General features: G+C 38.4%; 1 protein-coding gene across 1 annotated transcript; it reads left to right on the plus strand.

Moving 5' to 3' along the window:
- The first annotated feature begins 224 nt into the window (after positions 1-224).
- Positions 225-7,874, plus strand: micu2 (mitochondrial calcium uptake 2). The gene is made up of 12 exons (XM_058628388.1): positions 225-476; positions 1,444-1,573; positions 2,974-3,005; positions 3,103-3,178; positions 3,559-3,606; positions 3,772-3,854; positions 4,406-4,459; positions 4,732-4,829; positions 5,873-6,044; positions 6,132-6,240; positions 6,331-6,488; positions 7,355-7,874. The coding sequence occupies exons 1-12, from the start codon at positions 276-278 to the stop codon at positions 7,454-7,456; spliced, it is 1,263 nt and encodes a 420-aa protein (XP_058484371.1). The 5' UTR covers positions 225-275; the 3' UTR covers positions 7,457-7,874.
- The last annotated feature ends 5,888 nt before the right edge of the window (positions 7,875-13,762 follow it).

Below are 13,762 nucleotides of genomic sequence, written 5' to 3' on the forward strand. Positions count from 1 at the left end.
CATATATGCATAGTATACTGTATATATTCTTTATTCTCACTGATACAAAAAAATGCCAAATTTGACTGCACATGTTTTTAGAAACGTTTTTCTATATTAATATGGACATTTGTTTTGAAATAAATTAAACACATCCATGACGAAGGAGATCGAGGCGGTCACGTGACATGAGCGCTCAGCTCTGTGCAGTAGTCTCGTAGGGGCGGGGCTCCTCCAACATGCGCAGCTACGGAAGCCTTTGAGCGAGCACTAGCTAATGAGCTAGCTTCCTGAAAATGGCCAGCTGGGGAAAGGTCGCTGCGGCGCTGAGGAGCGTTTTCAAGACTCCTCGGACTCTGAAAGGAGTCGCTATGCGGCGCACTGTCGCCCCTGGTGTCGTAGGAGCCGGGGTCATAGGAACTGGCCTCCTGTGTTATTACCACTATCACACAAACTACAGGACTCCGTCCTTCGCCGTTCACGCCGAGAAAGAAAAGGTAAGTACAGACATAAACATAACATGACACGACATAAATAACTCACACAGACGGGAGCCTGGACGTGTCATGTTTAGGTCAAGTTTATACTGAGAGTTGTGTGTTGGTATGCAAAACAAAATTGGGCGTGAACACTTCAACAACAGTATCAACAGTAACGCCCCCTAGCGGCTGTTTTTAAGAGTCATCTCCAAACTTCAGTCAAATGAGTTGACCAATTTTAAATTCGGAAACGTTTCTGCTGTTCACCTTATGTCAGTTATAGTTTAAATAAAAAGACAAAAATCTTGAAAAAAAGTTTTACATTCAGGAACATCGTAAGTAGATGTTTTTATTTATTTAAAAACAAGAGTTACACATATACTTTGTTTTGATTTATCTGTTCTTGATGGCATGCAGTGTAATCATTTAATGATTTGTTTTGTGGGCTGTTGCAACCTCACTAATAGTATATTTTAAACCCATGATGGTTGAGCACTTAATCTGCATGACACTATGATAAAATCAAAAATAATAAGACCTGATTAAGATCATTTTATATAATAATGCAGACTGATTGATCGGTCAGCAGATTCATTTTCGTGTGATGTGATGTTTATTGATCGCCTGTTTCTTGCATTTAAAATGTTATACATTATTTTAATAAGAATATAGAAGGGCATTGCAGTGCAGACATAGAAGGCAGTTTTGGAAAGAGAAATCTTGGCTGTTTGATAAATGTTTGTATAAGTTTAGCAATTTTATGTATCCCTTTTTTATCCCTTTATTAAATGGTCATGTTTTTGTATTGATGGAGGAAAAATGGAAAACCAGCCAATTATAATAGCCAAGAAAATCAACAATGTGCTAAGTAAAGTTTTTAAAAATGAAAAACATTTTATATTAATAAACACTTTTTGTTCATTTTTTTTACAATGACGTGCGCGTTATGTTTGTGTCTGTGTGTTATGCTGCTGTGCTGCTGCAGGAACCTGCTGTTCCTCACCTCTCTGCCAGAAGACTGCGCTTCTTCAGATTTGCCTCTGTGGTCTACGAGCAGGAGCCGTACATGACTCCCAGAGACTTCCTGTTCTCTGTCATGCTGGAGAATGTGGACCGTAAGCTGCGCTCTGTTCTCTCCATGCACTGACAGTAGTTTACAACAACATTCTTCTTACCATGTGTCTGATACAAGACGGGAGTCCAGGAAACACCAGGGTGGAATTTGATTTTGAAGTAAATGGACTGGAACTGTGGGAAGATGTATGTCAGTCCATATACAGGCTGAGCGATAAGTACACTGAGGCACTCTTTTTAAACATTTTCTTTATTGCTTTTTTGAACAAGTTACATCATTACAACAGTGCGTAAGCACAAGATAATACAACACAAATGGATACATAAACTATTAACTAGAAATAAACAAACAACAATGACAAATGTTAATCCTATAACTAGTAATCACCAGTGTCCAACCCTAACCCTCCATACAGATCACATACAGCGAGTTGCACTAGGCCTGCATCCTGCTCCTCATAGAGGAATCCTCAGTTACACTTCCCCAGTCCAACAAACCTTCCAGATTTGTATGTTCAAAATAGTAAATAAAAAGGCCCCGTTCCCGTTTTCCTTTCATACAGTTAAGTAATTTGTTCTGAAGGAGCACACGCAGACAGTTCTTTTAACCATTTACCAATACTTGGTCTATTTACATTATTCCATGACAATGCTATCATCCGTTTTGACTGTAATAAGGAAATAAGAAAAATGTAGCTCCATTGCTAATTGTATAGTTAAATCTCTTCTATCATATACGTTACCTCTTCCCAGAACATTTTTTTTTATTTATCTCACTACAATTCCACACACAATGTAAGAATATTTAATGGCTTTTGAATCATATCAACATTTAAAACACACCAACTTGTTTGTCTCATTAGAGGGATAGTTCATGTTTTTTAAAGCATGGTTGTGTGAGGCTATAATTCCTATTATACCTAAAAACCTGTTGAAGGCAGACAGGCATGCTGCCAGTGTCAGTGTCAGCAGGGAGACCAGGAAATCTAGATTTTAGCCACTTCATAAAAGACTGAGTGTGTGCTATCTTAAGGCTGCTTTATCTCATCTCTCCTTCTTTTCGCCACTTTGTGATCCGATTATTCCCTAGCACCAAAGTCCATAGAGAAATCTGTGTTTTTAGCTTATGGAAGTTGCTTGTCTCCTGCTGCTTCATTTCTAATGTTTCTGTCACTTAGATAGACATGCGAACAAAGAATTTCAAACACCTAAGTCACAAAATAAGACATTTTAATCTACTGATAAGGAAAGTGTAGGCCTACTAATCTCACATATACAGAAGTATGGTTATTTATTTTCACAAGCTGTAGGTTGTGTTGTGTATCAGGCAAAAACACAAGTGCATCTAAATACATTTTTATGTAACTCCTGCTATTATTAATTTCTGTGTTTTTTTTTTTATTGTATTTGTGACAAAACTTTTCTGTTTGTGGTCATTTAGGAAAGCTGCAGAAGAAAACCCTAACACCGCAGGTATGTTTGCTTCTGCCTTTCACTGCACACGCAGAACTCAGTCTGTAGATTGGGCTAAAGGTTGCTGTCGTCCTTTTCCCTGTTGCCGTCTTAACAGGAAGTCGATAAGATGTTGATTGTGGCCTCTAGAGCGTGCGGCGGTAACGATCTGTTCAGAAGCTTGGGAGACAACGGTAAGTCAGATTCTGTCGTCAGAGGGGAGTTGATGTGCGTAAGCTTCAGATGGAACTGATTTCTGGTTTCAGCTGTTCTGAAATCAGAATGGGGGTAGATTTTATTTCCTATTCATGGTTAATTTCATTATTTATGACATGAAAATGCACACCTGTGTATATATTTGCATATTATTTCTTTTCAACATCTTTTCCACAGTATAATGCTAAACCGTCTGTATTTATGTCGCACTTTTCCCATCTTAATACTACAGATTTGCAAGTAGGAGCTGATCTGATTTTGAGGATTTCATTTTTTTACCTTAACACTGCAGAATACAGTGTTTCAGGTGTTGGCAGAGACTCTTTACATTCTCTGTACATTTGCTTTGTATTTGCAGGTCTGATCTCCTACACAGAGTATCTGTTCTTGCTGACCATCCTCATCAGTGAGTCACTTGTACATCCCCCAAACCTGTGTTTACAGAGATTAGTTAATTCCCTGCGGGCCCTTGTAGGCTCTTCCTGACCCTTGATTTGCAAAGTTTATTGATTGATTTGAAGTTCTCCTTCCCCACAAAAACCAACTCAGTTTCATTGCCTTCGTGTTGCAGAGCCTCACACTGGATTCCGCATAGCTTTCAAAATGCTCGACGTCGACGGCAACGAGCACGTAGACAAAAAGGAGTTCCTCAAGGTAAGGCCTCGGACATATCAGGACAATTTAGCGTCGAAAACAATAGAAGGAATCTGTTTGTTCCCATGTCTGTGTGTGTGAAGTTAATTTTCCAAAATGTTTCCACCGTTAACGCTGCCTCAGTAAGTATGGAGACACAGAGAGAGCCGTGTGAAGGTGAGGGACAGCTGCACTCTTTGTCTCGTCTTTGATGTCTTTGCAGAGCCGAATCAGCTCCTCGGTTTCATTTATTTGAAGGTCAATTGCATTTTCCTCTGCGCTGACAAGAAGACGCGTGTGTTTAGTCTCGATCATGCCTGGACTAGTAGACTGCATGTTGACACGTCATGCATCTTTTGTCGTATTTTTCGTGTTGTGACTTGGCACACAGGCGTTAAAGTGTTCGACTCTCATTTGCTCATTTTTTTTCTCTTTTTAAATGAAGTTGGGTTTTTTTGTGCTAGTTAAGAGCAGACGGATGTGTGTTCGCATTTTGGAATTCATTCATTAAGAAAATAATCAAAAGTGTCTCTGTTAACAGTGTTTTTCCTTTTCTTTTTTTGCTGCTTAAGCTCAAGAAAGTGATTAGGAAAAGTAAAGCAAGAGCTCAGAAGGACAGCACAGAGGTGGGTATTTACAGTCTCTTAACCCTTTAGAACACAGAGCATTTAAGCTGATTTTTCCCATTACTATGTAAAAATGTACAGTATATATATACAGAGAGAGCCTATAAGAATGTGCAATATAGAGTGTCTTATATCCAGATTTTCAGCAACTACATAAACACACCTGAACAGAAAGTACTCACAATGTTTAAAATCAGATTGAATTGGTCAAAATTGATCAAAGACCATTCAGGTACAATACTAACTTTACATGATGCATGGTGTATACACAGAAACCAGCAGAGGAAGGGGACGGAGTGAACACAACACTACAGGCCTATTTCTTTGGGAAGAAGGGAGAAAATAAGTTGCAGTACAAGGAGTTCCACAGGTGAGAAAATGGCCTTTTCTTAGTTTAGTTTGTCAAACAGCTGTCTCTCATACTGTTTATTTATTGTGACAAATACAGGCTACAGTCGCAGTCCTTTTTGCAACAGTTTTCCTTTTGACAACATGACAGAGGTGGAAATATTGTCTTGTAAATAAACAGTACACATGCATGAGAACTCAAGAGTTTAACTTACACAAAGTTAGTGGTTTGATAAGAGGAGAAATCTGTAAACGGATAGTTGCCTTAAGTCAGGCATGTTCAAAGTTCCAGCTCCAGTTTTATAATGTATTATTTATGGCACTGGAGGGACTAAACCAGTCATGTGGTGCCCCTATTAGTTCAGCTGGTAAGGAGTTGCGCTTTCCTGGGTTCAAAACCCACCTGTGACAGACTCTGTCTATTATGTTTTTATGTTATTTCACCAGATGTGAGAGAAAGGCTGTTTTTTTTTTTCATTTGTTCACTACTGCGTGGCTTAGATTTAGTCACATTGCCAATAAAAAAGGATAATTGTGACAATGAAAATTTAATTATTATAAAACAGTGCATTTGTATGTAACTTTAACTGTTTAAGGTCTGAAGGGACAATTGGCCCCAGAGAATCTTCACATTATCAAAAAGTTTGGACACCCCGCCTTAAGTAGATAACGTATACTCGGTGAGGCAAATGAAAGGTTTGAAAAGAGGAATTTCTTAACCCCTACTTTCCCTTTTATTTCAGTTATTGTTTATTTGACTGGTTTCATTGTTACAAATGTCAAAAATCTGGTCCATTTTTGTTCAAGTCTTAAATTAAATTGCCTAATAATCATCAGAGATGATACATTTTTGTCTTTGGTTTCTTAGTTTGCACCTTTTTGGTGCTCACATGCACAAGTTATGAGTGATAATCATTAGTGGTGCATTGATATTAATGACTGTGTGACATTTTATGGATTTAGTTTGTTTATTGGCCCATTGGGGAAATTCGTTCTCACAGTTTCTGTACATTTGCATGTCTCACTTTGCGAAGTCACAGCAGAAAAAAACACTTTGTCTCTCAGGTTCATGGAGGACCTGCAGGCTGAAGTCCAGGAGATGGAGTTCCTGCAGTTCTCCAAAGGCATGGACACCATGCGGAGAGAGGACTTTGCAGAGTGGCTGCTGCACTATACCAACGAAGAGGACAATGACGTGTACTGGGAAAACATGAGGAAGAGGATCCCAGCTGGACAGGTGCAAACAATAAAACCCTCTTCTCCTCCTTTCACAGATATGCTGCAGAATGCATCATAGTAACCTTGCACGTTTTTTGCTTTGCAGAGCATCACGTTTGCCGAGTTCAAAGCCTTCTGTCTGTTCACCAACAATCTGGAGGATTTTGCCTTTTCAATGAAAATGGTCGCTGAAGCCAACCGACCTGTCGGAATGGGTAATAGCTCTCTTCTTCTTCTGCTCGTGGCAGAATCCTCCTCAACACTGTGTACAGCAGATGACATTTCCCCCCTCCCTCTGATTGCAGCCCAGTTTAAGCGAGCAGTGAGAATCGCCACAGGCCACGATCTGTCTGAGAATGTCCTGGACACCGTGTTTAAACTCTTTGATCTTGACGGAGACAACTGTCTGAGCCACAAGGAATTCCTTGGTGTGATGAATGACAGAGTTCTGCGAGGATTGAAAGTGAGTTTGTACTGCAGCACCGCCACATAACAGTGTCCAAGAGTCACTTTATGAACCTGCGTTTTAATAGCTATAGCTGCTGTAACGTGTACACATTAATATTATTGGACGACATACAATACTATGACGTCTTTAGGTGTTTTTGGATGACATACTACAATGTGACGTTTTAATGTATTTTTAGATGACATACTATACTATGACGTTTTGGGGTCATTTTGGACGACATATTTGTGGTGTTCTTTGAACTGCAACTCCTCTCTGCTTCTCCAAATTGCATGTGTGACCCTTCATGTACTCGGTAGCGTAAACCTGCAGAGTGGTCGTTTAAACTAATGCTTCAAATGAAAAGTGGGTGGGTTGTGGGTGAGTGACATGATGTGTATTATATGAGGAAAGCACAGGTGTGCAAAGTCAGATGAAACTGAATGGGTGCCAGCAGGTTGTGGTTTGATAAATCATTTTTTCAGTTTCCAGGGACATCATAGCTGATCCACATGACTTACTTATGCTTATCACAACATGAAGAGGATTATATATATATATATATATATATATATATATATATATATATATATATATATACATATATATATATACATATATATATACATATATATACATATATATATATATACATATTTATATATATATACATATTGTATACATATATATATATATATATATATATATATATATATATATATATATATATATATACATATACATATACAAATTGTATACATAACAAATATATAGTGGGTACGTGAGTGTATGTATGTGAACACATTTCAGTGATGAGCCTGGTATTTATTACATGACACTGTTGCTGGATGTGTTGTTGATCAGATCTGTTCTGCCCTCAGGTGCAGCCACAGAACGGCTTCTCCGGCTACTGGAAGTGTGTGAAGCGAGAGACGCTGAAGGGAGCTCGGGAAGCTCTGGGAGACACAGGCTGTCCCATCTGAGTGTTTAAAGAAATGTCTGACGAACGATCAATTATACCAACACTTCATCCTGTTTTTTTACACTCAAACAAGTGGCGTGAGTTAGATTATAAATGTAACCATATGTAAAAAAACTAAGGATTTATACCACTGCTTTTTATATAGGGGATGTGTTTACATAGAGGCAAATTATTGTCTATATACTCAGCTAAATTTGGGTGTGTTGTTAATGGTGTTAATACATGTATGATTTAGAATATTATTCTATTAATATTATAGTGACTGATGACTTTCAAATGAATTGTGCACTTTGATACTTGTGAGCATGTTAACACATCTAAGTGCTTTTCAGGGCTAATTGTGTTCGTATTGTCAATATGTGGTGTGGGTTTTTTATTCTTTTTGCTGAGTATCAAATAAAGTTTTATTTAAAAATGAATTCAAATTCAGTGACGTGCTGTACTTTTGATTAGTAGCAACACAAAGAAAGAACTAATAAATGTTTTGTAGTTTATTAGTAGAGTATGACTTGTGAAGATCACAGAAACACCATAGTAGTATGTCATCCAAAATCACCACAAAACGTCATAGTATACATACTAATGTCGTCCAAAATCATTTAAAAAAGTCATACTATATCACTGCTATTTTGGACAACATATTATAGTATGACTTTTTGGACCGATTTTGGATGACGTACTATAGTATGCCTTTTTGGACCGATTTTGGACGACATACTATAGTATGACTTTTTTGACTGATTTTGGACGACATGCTATACTATGACTTTTTTGACCGATTTTGGACGACATACTATACTATGACTTTTTTGACTTGAACAACACAACTTCATTGTCTGATGAAGTAGATCAGCTGATTAAAATGATTCTAATGTTTGAAAGACTCTGAGAATTTTAAAAACTCAGGAACACCAAGCAGAGCCGGCCCTGGGCATAGGCAGTATAGGCAAATGCTAGGGGCGCCGTCATCCGCAGGGGGCGCCGAAAACGGAGGAAAAAAAAAATATATATTATTTTTTTTTAATTATAAATACTTTTTTTTTTTTTTTTTACCAGTGCCATTATTACTATTATTTCGAAATATTATATAAGCCCACAGCGACATAAAGTCATAGCAAAGATTATTAAATAATGCATCGTAGTTACCGTTGTTGGATGTTGGAGCAGAGTGTTAGCTTGCTAGCTTACTTCAGACGATAGCAACATTGTTTAATAATCAATAAATAGCTGAGTCGACGTGTGTTAATGTTACTCCACCTTAAATTCATCAGGGACGTTTGGAAACTTAACATTAGGCCTGTTCAGGTGTTATTTTACAGGTGTCTTTCCTGCTTGTATGTCAGTTAAAATGCTTTAAGTTGTCCATCCCCTTTGTAATAGGGTGGTTGTAAGCCTTTGGTTTTATGTGTCACAGTTTGCGTTTGTTAAAGTTTACATCAGTGTTAAAGTGCAGTTAAAGTGTATTACTGTTAATATTTCATACCTTAGCTTTCCCATATCATTCATAGGCTATATATACATATATATTCATTTCACTGCACTTTACTGGTTTTTGCACTCTGGTTAGACTGAATTGCATTGCAATGACAATAAAGTTGAATGAATCTCATCACATTTTCATTATTAGTCTATATTAGTCTCATGTATAGCACACCAAGCATCTGTTTTTTTATTAAAATGTAACATGCAGTCGTCACATATACTTCTCTTCTCTCTTCAGATGCACTTTTAAAATATTTCAGTACCACCCCCAGTGACACAGCATCAGGTGCTGCTGTCCCATCTACCTCTGCACAGCCCAGTGACACTTTTTAATTTTATCACTTGTTTCTTTCTTTAGTTTTTATTTGGTGTGATATTTTTTACTCAAAGAAATAAAATCTTGAATACACACATGCAGTTTCTGTGTGATGGTATGAAAGTTGATTGTGAAATTGACTGCTGCGATGCAAGGGGGCGCCAACTAAAATCTTGCCTAGGGCACCAAATTACTCAGGGCCGGCACTGGGTGGAGCTGCTCCTGCATAAACACACACTGATTTAAAAGCCTTTATGTAGTTTCCGTGACTTGGTACATTCCACTCCCCCCCCTCTGTGTCGATCTATTTGGAATGTTCCACTTCCTTTGTCGGAGGCGGAGCTTCTTCTGCGCAGAGACAGAAACGAGAAGCAGCGGGAACTAACATGTGGACAATCATGTGAACAAACGTGGTAACTGCTGTTTAAAATGATCCACACATTTCTTAGATTCTCTGTTGACGCTCTGTTCACATCCGACCACAGGTGTTCCGGTTACAGCTGCTAATGCTAACGTGACGTCACTGCTCCGCAGCAAACACACGTGTGTTGTCAATGTCACAGTATGTCGTCAGAGCTGTCCAAATATGTCGTTTCCGAGTGTAGTATGTCCTCAAAAACGTTTAAATTTAAGTTTAAATTGTCCACATATGTCAAAGAATGTCCTCAACACAAACTGTCAATAGACCATTAAAACTGTTCAGAATGAGTATCTAGTCTGGCCAGTAGCAGGTTAGCTGCTGCTAATGTGACGTCACTGCTCCGCAGTAAACACACGTACATGTTTTCAAAAAATGACTCAGTGTCAGATATGTCATTATGTAGTATGACGTCATACTGTCAACAACTGTCCAAAATGTCCTTGTATAATATGCAGAGGTGGGTATAGAAGCCAAATAAATGACTCAAGTAAAAGTACTGTTACTGTAAGATAATAATTACTCAAGTAGAAGTAAAAATAAAATAAAAATACTCTAAGAGTAAAAAGACGACTCAAGTACTGAGTTTCTCCGGATTTATTTTTGAAATATTCAGCGCAACACAAATAGTACAAAATAGACACAACATAATATAAAACAACAATGTTCAAATGTTAAATAATAATATTCTAAATAAAACAATAAATACAGCCTTTAAAATAGGAAGAGAAATAGATCGCGCATGTAATAAAAAAGATTTTTAAAAAATTACGTAACGACCGTCACTTTGCCAAATGGAACGGCGTAAAAGTAACGTTCTTTCTTCAAATATATACTCAAGAAAAAGTAAAAGTACGTTAAAAAAAAAATACAAAAAGATCCAAAAAGTTACTCATGTATTTATAGTGGTGTAAAGGTTAAACTATGAACTGTCTAAAAGTGTCCTAGTATGTCCTAAAAAAATATCTTCATTATTAGTAAACTGTCAAAAATGTCCAAATATAGTACATCAACAAAAAAAATTCACTATACCATTAAAACTGTTTGGAATGAGTATCTAGTCTGGCCAGTAGGGGGCAGATTAAGGAAAAAAAACTGTTGACGAGCAGTGGTTTAGCAGAATTTCAAAATAAAAGTGTCCTTGTTGATATGGAGCAATATATAGTTGACAATAAAAATGTTTTTCTGTGTTTTCCTCACATTTCTTCACTCATTTACTGCAGTGAGCACATTTGAACACTTTAAAGTGGACACTGCTTTGTCTCATCATGTCCTCTGACTGAAGACCTGCAAACAGCTGCCGTTAAAGGCACAGTTCATGTGTTTTCAAGTGATTCCATTCACAGCCGTCACTAAATACGTCAGAATCCTCTGTTAAATATTAAGATTTTACAAATATTTCAGGATTTTTAAAGTCTTTGTAACTGATCTACAACTTTGTTTGGAACAGGACCAGGACCAGGAGCCGGAGCCAGGATCAGGACCAGGACCAGGAGGAGGACGAGGAGCAGCGGGGACAGGTGTGTGGTAACTGCTGCTTAAAAATGATCCGCACATTTCTTAGATGTTCTGTTGACGCTCTGTTCACACCTGCTGTTAACATCTGACCTGAGGGATCCGATCACAGGTGTTCAGATTACACCTGCTAATGCTAATGCTAATGTGACGTCACTGCTCCACATGTAAACACACACACCTTTCATTTCACTTTCTTTATTAAAAGGAACAAAGAAACCGGAAAATGTTCAACATTTGTAATAAAACAAAAAACAATTCATCGATTATTAAGGTATTTGACAATTAATTTAGTAATGGTTTAATTATGCAGTAATCGTTGCATCTCTACTTGTTTTATATTTTTTTAAATAATCATCATAGACACCATGAGATATACTAAGACAACAGCGCTTGTGAAAGTGAGCACTTGGCAGCACCTAGTGGACTGAAATGTTCATTTATTTAATTAAAATAATTTTTAATGACGTTTATTTGTAACATCAGTTAAAAAAAACTATACACTAAAAAAAAGAATACGCCATATTTCACTGTATTAGTTTTTCTACTAATAATTCTCTCAAACAGCGTCACATCCTGTGTGTAACCGTAGCAACCACAACAACATTAGCTGGAAAAGTCGCACTATTGTATCGACGCAGTTTCACGTCAGACACTGGAGACGCATCAGAGACTCGTCGCATTTAAACTTGTGTTTAGCACACTTTCTGGAGCAAACCATCACTCTTTCACCTGTGATTTCATCCCCTCACACGGACGTTAACAGCACTTGTCAACAGAGCCTCTGTTTAATGTGTTCACATTATTTTTTACATTGTTAACCAGTGAATACTGTGGACGAGTCAAAGTGGCAACATTCAATCAATAAATACACTATTAAATAATGATGTGTGCCATTCTATATGTTGTTTTTACATCAAATGAATTTGGTATTTGAATGAATGAATGAATGACACATTTAATAATGAGACATTTATGTATTTAATTCCAATGTGAATGAATGAATGTGAGACACATGTGAGTCATTATTTAATGGTGTATTTATTGATTTAATGTTGCCACTTTGACTCGTCCAGTTTTCACTTGTTAACAATGTAAAAATGATGTGAACACATTAATCACACAGAAGTCTCATTCATGTGCTCATCATTTTTAAGCAGCAGTTACTGGACACCTGGACCCAACTGTGTGGTCAACAGTCAAGGGAGTGAACCCCTATCATTATTGTAATTTTTTTGTCTTTTTTTGGCCAAAAATGTGAAATAAAATGGTATAACCCCCTGCTGTCATCTGTGCTGGGGGCCGGGGGAGCACAGCCCAGCCCCGGCCCCAGTCTGGCCCCGGCGCCGGGGCCAAGTGTTCGCAGCGTGCTGGATTTGAACCAGCCACAGCCGGACTGGCACAACCTCCTCGCGGTTGCGAACCAACCCACCACGCCACAAACCCTTTGGAGGTTTGGGATGGAGCTCCGGGCGTTTTTGAGTTTTAACTTTGGCTGTGGAACCTTAAACCTTGACCTATAAAGGAATTGAACCATCAACATCAGGACTGAAAGGCTACTCTCTAACCAGCTGAGCTAAGTGTCCATGCTTTTCCTCTCGTTTTCTCACTGCTATTCACTCTCTGTGTAGAATATTGGACTTAAAAAGTTGCTTCATCTAAGATTTGAACCTCTGACCTAAGGAACTCCAGTCTTTGCCTGAACCACGTGAGCTATTTGTACTCACACACTTCTTCTTCAACGTTGGAAGACTTTCAATAACAGATGAGCACAAACATGACTTCAGAAAGACCTCAGACTAATGAGGTATTTAACGATACATGTCCTCCTTAATAGCCCAAACAGTTGGTGCAGTGGTTTGTCCTCTTGCCTTTGAAACAAGAAGACCTTGGTTCGAGACCCAGTTGGAACAACGATCTTTGTGGAGTTTTTCATGTTCTCCCCGTGTGAGAATGTGGCTTTTCTACACATTGTCTGGCTTCCTCCCACAGTCCATCAATCATCTACTACTGTGTCGTGGGGGCTGCTGTGCCAAGCTCAACTGTCATAGGGTGATAGGCTGTGTTCACTCTGGACTGTTGGCCAGTCCATTCAAAACATGCAATACAGTGATGAGGTAAATTTCCACTTCAGGTAAGATTCGAACCCCTGACCATAGGAACGACAGTCCTTGTCCGAACCATGTGAGCTAGTGGTCCTTGTATGCTTTTTTTGTCCAATTTGGAAGTCTTTCAATAATAGAACTCATGACTTCACAGACCTCAGCCTTATGAAATATTTAACAACATCTGTCCCTCATCATGGACAGCGTGGTTGGTGTAGTGGTTAGTGCTCTTGCCTTTGAAACAAGAAGACCTCGGTTCGAGACCCATATGGAACAAGCATCTTTCTGGAGTTTTTCATGTTCTCCTTGTGTGTGTGCAGCTTTTCTCCGGGTTCTCTGGCCTCCTCCCACAGTCCATCAATCATCTACCACTTTGTCCTCCACTGGAGGGTCGTGGGGGCTGCTGTGCCAAGCTCAGCTGTCATAGGGTCATAGGCGGGGTTCACCCTGGACTGTTCGCCAGTCCATTCA

Source organism: Solea solea, chromosome 4 (assembly GCF_958295425.1).
Source record: "Solea solea chromosome 4, fSolSol10.1, whole genome shotgun sequence".
NCBI lineage: Eukaryota > Metazoa > Chordata > Actinopteri > Pleuronectiformes > Soleidae > Solea > Solea solea.

Excerpts from the sequence above, each read along its gene's own strand:
- micu2 (XM_058628388.1), top strand. The coding sequence starts at position 276 with ATGGCCAGCTGGGGAAAGGTCGCTGCGGCGCTGAGGAGCGTTTTCAAG. Across the intron at positions 3,006-3,102 it reads AGAAAACCCTAACACCGCAG|GAAGTCGATAAGATGTTGAT; the intron begins GTATGTTTGCTT and ends CCGTCTTAACAG. Across the intron at positions 3,607-3,771 it reads CTTGCTGACCATCCTCATCA|AGCCTCACACTGGATTCCGC; the intron begins GTGAGTCACTTG and ends TTCGTGTTGCAG.